The sequence below is a fragment of the Orycteropus afer genome, unplaced genomic scaffold (assembly GCF_000298275.1).
Source record: "Orycteropus afer afer isolate SDZICR_OR568_19922 unplaced genomic scaffold, OryAfe1.0 scaffold00002, whole genome shotgun sequence".
Lineage (NCBI taxonomy): Eukaryota > Metazoa > Chordata > Mammalia > Tubulidentata > Orycteropodidae > Orycteropus > Orycteropus afer.
The window spans coordinates 25553508-25561378 of record NW_006921589.1 but is presented as its reverse complement, the minus strand read 5'-3'; the positions used below and the strand labels follow the sequence as shown (position 1 = coordinate 25561378).

At 39.6% G+C, this 7871-nt stretch overlaps 1 protein-coding gene across 1 annotated transcript in view; it reads left to right on the top strand.

Annotated features, from left to right (window-relative positions):
• Nucleotides 1-7871, top strand: part of CPO (carboxypeptidase O) — a 108766-nt gene that overhangs the window by 46350 nt on the left and 54545 nt on the right. Inside the window, exons 3-4 of the mRNA XM_007935937.1 lie at nt 1332-1431; nt 6201-6302. Of these exons, the coding sequence (XP_007934128.1) occupies nt 1332-1431; nt 6201-6302 (202 nt within the window). The remainder of the gene's footprint in view (nt 1-1331; nt 1432-6200; nt 6303-7871) is intronic.

Sequence of the window (7871 nt, the reverse complement as noted above, 5' to 3'; positions counted from 1 at the left end):
CCCTCCTTGGGTTTCCGAGGCAGTATCACTACGGAAGTAGGATTGCCCAACCTTCCTTCCGAGGAGTGGCTGGTGGGTTTGAACCGCCAGGCTTCTGGTGAGCAGTCAAGTGCCTTAGGCACTATGCTACCAGAGCTCACTTGCTGGGTAAATGAATTATCAGTAACTGTGCTCTCATCCAACTTGATGGCAGTGAGTTTGTTTTTGGTGCTCTCACAGTGAAAATATAACCCTCACTTCTTACTTGAAGGAAGTCTTTCAGCTAAGGAACTAAAACATGCATCAAATATGTGTGTGGTTTGGAGATAAGAGTTCTAGAGGTAAAGCGTACTGTATGACTTTCTAACTGTAAGACTCTTTGCAAGTGACTTAATTGCTCTGGAAATCAGTTTCCTCATTTGTCTAACATGAATACTAACACTTCACAGGCTGTAATGAGACTAAGATGATTTAATGAATGAATTCTGTTAAGTACTAGTACGATATCTGGCACAGAAGAGGCCCTGAATAGTTTTTATTAAACTGTTTGTTAGAAGACAAACCACTGCATAGACATTAGTTCTTATCATTATATGCAGTGCAGTGGTTAAACGGGCAGGATCTTCAGTCAGACTGTTGTTGTTATTAAGTGCTGTTGAGTAGATTTTGACTAATAATTACCCCATGTGACAGAGTAGAAATGCCCATAAGGTCTTCCAGATTGTAATTTTTGCAAAGGCAGATAGCCAGGTCTTTCCATCACAGAGCCGCTGTGTAGGTGGATCAGAACCCCCAACCTTTCATTCAGTTAGCAGCCAAGCACTTAACCATTACACCACCAGGGCTCATTTCGGTCAGACTACAAATTGCTTTTGAGTTGATTCCAACTCAAAGCGACAGTGCTAGAGTTTAAGTCCTAGTAACACTTTTGCTATAACTCAGTTTCTTCATTTCTGAAATAAGGGTAAGTGTACCTATCAGAGGGTTTTGGAGAGAAAAAATGAGATTGCTTTAGCAGTGCTTGATTCATATTAAGTTTTAGCTTATTAAAGCTATTGCAGATTTTGAAATATTTTTATCTACATCTTGTTAAATTATCCCAGCCTCCCCATGAGGTTGGAGTGATTGTCCTCACCTTACTTACCCCACCTACACCTTACCAACTACAGCTCAGTGGCTCATTGGTTTGCCCCAGGTCTTACCGTTAGTAACTAGCAAAGCCAAGACTTCAGCACTGGCCTTTTCCCTACGAAGCCTGTACACACTGATTTCTACTACCTTCTCCATCAACCTGTCAACCCTCAAGATACTGGTTTCTTCACTGTGTTTGTCTGACATTCTTCCCCTTACAGGTCCCTATATGAGCAATGGCAAGAAGTTGTGGACAAGACAGAGAGTTCCTGGAGGAGTCTGGAGACTTATAACTATAACAAATACCATCGCATTGAGGAGGTGGGCATGAGGAGGGGGGTGTCACAATCTGCTTTTGGATGGAGGACGTATGGTTCATGGTTAATGTTATAGAGATGCTCAAATTGTGAAGTTGAGATTGGCCTGTGCACTGTTCAACAGATTCCCAAACATCCCTGCAAACTCTCGCTACCACTAAAGCTATAAAACCTGTTGTCATTGTTGTTATGTGCTATTGAGTTGGACCTGACTCATAGCGACCGCTCCTTGGGTTTCTGAGGCAATATCACTACGGAAGTAGATTGCCCAACTTTCCTTCTGAGGAGTGGCTGGTAAAACCTAGTGATAAGAAATGAAAAAGCAAATTAACAGCAACAGAAAGCATAAGAGGAAAAGAACACTCCAATAAGCCAGTATTGCTAATATGATCATGGTAAAAATTAATGCATAGTGCCTAAGGCACTTGACTGCTAACCAGAAGGCTGGCGGTTCAAATCCACCAGCCACTCCTTGGAAGGAAGGTTGGGCAATCCTACTTCTGTAGTGATACTGCCTCGGAAACCCAAGGAGAGGTCGCTATGAGTCGAGGCCGACTTGACGGCACATAACAACAACAACAGCAACAACTTGTTTATCAAGTTCCTAAGAGGTTTAAGCAGGACAGGGTGGATGTGTGTATGAGAGTGGGATGTGGATTAGAGAAGCTTTTTGAATGAATCATATTGAGCTGAAAATGAAGTAATTCTTGTAGTATGCAAGAGGTATAGGCAGCAATTCTTAACAGGTGAAAACTGTTTTTCAAAGAAATATTTGTTTTGCTATTAACTTTGGTGATTTTCAAAGATGGATATTGTGAAAAAATAGCTCATGTATGCATATGTATGTGTATAGATGCATACATGTATATAAACCAAAAAACCAAATTCACTGCCATTGAGTCAGACCGGACTCATAGCGACCCCTCCTTTGGTTTCCAAACAGTATCATTATGGAAGTAGATTTTCCAAGCTTCCTTCCGAGGAGTGGCTGTTGGGTTTGAACTGCCAGCCTTCTGGTTAGCAGTCAAATGCCTTAGGCACTACACCACCAGAGCTCCTATACATACACACACATATATATCTTGACATTCTTATGCAAATAATGTATACATTTCTAAAAATAAAATTGCTGGGTCAAAGGATATGCACATTTTAATTTTGCATTATAAATGAATAAGTTGTCCTCCAAACATTTTTACTAATATATACTCTCACCATTAGAGAATATGGTAACATTTTTCCAGGCTTTTTTTCAAAGAGTATGAAAAAACAAACTTTCTTCTGTAACAATTACCTCAAATTACTAAAGATTCCAGATTTTGAACAAAGTATGACCTGCAGGAAGCTTAGGCCCTTGTATTGAAGATGAGTTCATACAGGGCATGACCACTTGCTTGTTGGGTGACTTCAACCCAAACATTTAACCTCTTTGATCCTCAGTTTTCTCGTCTGTGACACAGGGGTGGCAGTGCTTATGTGGCAGCATTGTTGTGAGACTTAAATGAAGTGAAGTACATAAAGCACCAACTGTTACTGATTAAGTAAGAAACAAATAGCTGCCACTGCTGCTTCCTGGTATTTGTAGCTTCCCCAAAACTCAAGGCACCTACATTTGACCCAGTTCCCTCACAGAAGGACACATGATACACATGTGATGGGTTATTACTATCATCAGTTGGCAGAACTAAACTGAAAATACTCCCACTATATATTATTATGAGGAGCTCTGTTAGTGTAGTGCCTAAGGCATTTGACTACTAACCAGAAGGTTGGTGGTTCAAACCTATCAGCTCCTCCACAGAGGGGAGATGACACAATCTACTTCCATAAGGATTTTCCCACGTTGGAAACCCAATGGGGGTTGCTATGAGCTGGAACTGACTTGCTGTCAGTGGGTTTGGTTTGGTTTTATATATATTACTATTGTTATGATAATGAATTTTGCATATAGATATCCCATGTGAAGATGAATATCAACCAAGATGCAAAAATTTTGAAATATTAAATTATTATTCCCCATTAATTTTTATTATTTACCATAACTATTGTTATTCAGAAATAGTTACCATAACTATTGTTATTCAGCTCTAAAAATTGAATGTGGAGGATATTTTCTGACATGTTGATGCCTTAGTCTTAATATTTCTTATGGTTGTGAATTCTCTTATTTCATTCCTTACAGAACCCCAAGTCACATATATATATGTAAAACACCCTTCATTTCTAACCATAGTATAAGACTTGTAATTAAATCAGCATCTATTCAGGTCTACTCAGTTGAGTTAAACTGATAAATTTGAGCTTTATTTAGAAATTTCTATTGGCATGTTGTGTGAAGGGCATGTTTAACTCTTCTTTAATCTTGGAACCATGGATATTATTAGCAAAGCATATTATTGGGACCATGAAGACTTTAGAAGATCCTGCAAAATAAGCTTGACCTGAAATATCTGGCATGACTTGGTGCATCAAGGAAGCTAAATTTGGTGACCATTTTGAAGGAGTTTCTGTTGTACAATATTTCTGAAGTGTTTTTTATGGATTATTGAAATTTTTAATTAATTATAACTGTATGTAACTCTTCAGTTGCAATAATGAAGGATTCTATGGGCAAAGGATTCAATGACAAAGTCAATTATTATAATGAAATGTGCAAAAGCCTGGAGTTAGAAAACCGAAAGTGAAGAACACGCTTGGCATTTCTCAAGCTGAAAGAACTGAGGAAAAAAATTTAAGCCTTGAACTGCAATATTGAAAGATTCCATGGGCAATACATTGAATGTTGTAGGAAACATCAAAAGAAGATGGATGGAATACACGGAGTGACTATACCGAAAAGAATTGGTAGATGATCCTCCATTTCAGGAGATGGCATATGATCAAGAACCAGTGGTACTGAAGGAAGAAGTCAAAGCTCAACTAAAGGAATTGCTGAAAAACAAGGCTCCGGAAATTGATGGAATAGTCATTGAGATGTTTCAACAAATGGATGCTGCACTGGAGGCTCTCACTCCGTTATGCCAAGAAATTTGGAAGACAGCTACCTGGCCAACTGACTGGAAGAGATCCATATTTGTACCCATTCCAGAGAAAGATGATCCCACAGAATGTGGAAATTATCAAACAATATCATTGATATCACATGAAAGTAAGATCTTTAAAAAAAAACTCACTGCTCTCAAGTCGGATCTGACTCACAGAGACTCCTCCTTGGGTTTCCAAGGCAGTATCGCTACAGAAATAGATTGGCCAACCTTTCTTTCGAGGAGTGGCTGGTGGGTTTGAACCACCAGCCCTCTGGTTAGCAGTCAAATGCCTTAGACACTACACTATCAAAGCTCCCAAGTAAAATCTTACTGAAGATAATACAAAAATGGTGGCAGCAGCATATTGACAGAGACCTTCCAGAAATGAAACTGGATTCAGAAGGGGACGTGGAATGAGGGATATGATAGCTGATGTCGATGGACCTTGGCTGAAAGCAAAGAATACCAGAAAGATGTTTACTTGGGTTTTATTGACTATGCAAAAGCATTTGATTGTGTGGATCATAACAAATTTGGATAACATTGGGAAGAATTGGAATTCCAGAACACTTGACTGTGCTCATCAGGAACCTGTCATTTGAAAAGAACCAGGGGATACTGCATGGTTTGAAAAGAACCAGGGGATACTGCATGGTTTAAAATCAGGAAGGGAGTGCAGCAGGGTTGTATCCTTTCACCATACTTATTCAGTCTGTATGCTGAGCAAATGATCTGAGAAGCTGGACTATATGAAGAAGAACATGGCATCAAGATTGGAGGAAGCCTTATTGACAACCTGAGATATGCAGACAACACAACTTTGCTTGCTGAAAGTGAGGATGACTTGGAGCACTAACTGATGAAGATCAAAGTCTACAGTCTTCAGTATAGATTACACCTCAACATAAAGAAAACCAAGATCCTCACAACTGGACCAAAAAACAATATTGAAGTTGTCAAAGATTTCATTTCTCTTGGACTTACAATCAATGCAGCAGTCAAGAAATCAGATGACATATTGCATTGGGAAATCTGCTATAAAAGACATCTTTAAAGCATTAAAGAGCAAAGATGTCACTTTGAAGACTAAGGTGCACCTGATCCAAGCCATGGTATTTTCAATAACCTCATATGCTTGTGAAAGCTGGACAGTGAATAAAGAAGACCATAGAAGAATTAACACACTTGAACTGTGGTGTTCGTGAAGAATATTGAATGGACCATGAAGTGCTAGAAGAACAAACAAATCCGTCTTGGAGAAAGTACAGCCAGAATTCTCCATAGAAGCAAGAATGGCCAGACTTCATCTCTCATACTTATGTCGTGTTATTAGGAGGAACCAATCCTGGAGAAGGATATCATGCTTGGTAAAGTAGAGGATCAGTGAAAAGGGTGAAGACGTTCAACAAGATGGATCGACACGGTGGCTGCAGTCGTGAGTCTAAGCATGGCAATGATTGTGAGGATAGTGCGGGACCGGGCAGTGTTTTGTTCTGCTGTGCGCAGGGTCTCTCTGAGTCTGAACTGATTCAATTGCCCCTAATAACAGCAACATATATATTTAGAGTTAAACAGAGTATCCTAAAATTGGTGGCACAGTAGATCTTTAAAGAAAGAGGGGGAGGGTAATAATCCTTTTGTTTTGTTTTGTTTTGTTTACCACAGAGATGTTGTAATCCAGAGCAGAGTACAGCATTAAATATTTTATGAGCTTATTGATACCCACACTTCTTCCTGGCTATTTCAGATCTATCTGTGGATGAACCAGATAAGTGAGAAGTATAAGGATGTGGTGACACAGCATTTCCTAGGAATGACATATGAGAACCGGACCATGTATTATTTGAAGGTGAGTGAGAAGTTTACCTGACTGGGTAGGTCTTTCCTTCCCAATTCAAAGATATTTACTTACTATCCAGGGCTTCTGTTAATTTCCTAGGGGTGCTATGATAAAACACCACACACTGGATGGCTTAAAGCATGTATTGTCTCCCAGTTCTGGACCAGTGATTTTCAATCCTGGTTACACGTTAAAATCATTGGAGGAAGTCTCAGAAATACTGATGCCTGTGCTTTCCTCACAAAGATCCTGATTTAATTGATCTGAGATGAAACTCAAGCAACATATGCTTTGAAAGTGCTCTAACTCAAAAAAACCAAACTCACTGCCGTGGAGACTATTCAACTCATAGCGACTTCTCCTTGGATTTCCAAGGCAGTATCTCTACGGAAGTAGATTACCCAGTCTTCCTTCCATGAAGTGGCTGTGGTTTTGAACTGCCATCCTTCTGGTTAGCAATCAAATGCCTTAGGCACTACACCTTTTGAAAGTGCTCTAGGTGATCCTAATGTGCAGCCACTTTTGACAAGCACTATATCAAGGTAAGGGAGGTCTGGTGCCGTAGTGCCTAAGCATTTGACTGCTAAACAGAAGGTTCAAACCCACCAGCCACTCCTCAGAAGAAGGTTGGGCAATCTACTTCTGTAGTGATGCTGCCTCGGAAACCCAAGGAGGGGGCTCTGTGAGTCGGATCCGACTCCATGGTAGTGCATTGTGTTTGTTGCATTATATCAAGGTAATGGCTCTCAAAGTGTGGTCCCAGAACCAGCAGCATCATCACCAACTGGAAAGTTAGAAATGTACATTCTCAGGTACCACCATAGATCTACTGAATCAGGAATCTAGATTGTTTAACAAGCCATCCTCTATGTGATTTTGATGTACACTCAAGTTTTAGGACTACTTTGCATTTCTAACAAGTTCCTACTGGTCCAAGACTGTCTCACAGAACCAAGGCTAATGTGGCATGAAAAAGTAAATTACTCAGTCAACTGCTCTCTTACTACTTACTGTAATCATGTCAATTTACAAAGCACACCCTTAACTTTCAGAGTTGTCTACAATTACAAACAAATCTATTGGATCTGAAATAGAATTTACCCAGGAATGGATTGATTGATATATTAATCACGGGGCATCTACTTGCCTCACTTTGATAAGCCATCAAACTGTGAGCTGATTCAGCAAAAGACATCTGAATATCCTCTGCCTAGGGCATGTTATAAAGAATAAACTGAGTATACAATAAGGAAGCGATAAAAAGAAACATAATTTATACATACTCATAAAAGTAATAAATATGAGACAAGATTGGTTAGGATTTGTGCTGACAGCTTTGAAAGTGGGTGAGGCAGAAAGGAGAAAGTTCCCTAGAACCAGTCTTGTGTTTAGCACAGTAAGTAAGTTTCACTGATAGAGAGAAGAGCCTTCATCAGATCAGTTTTCCATGGCTTTCAATGAATAGCACTGGACCAAGTCATATAGAAATCCAAAATAGATATGACTGTAATGAACATGGAGAGTGTTCACAGTTCCTTCTTCAGCAAAGTTGTTGTTGTTGTTGTCAAGTGCCGTCGA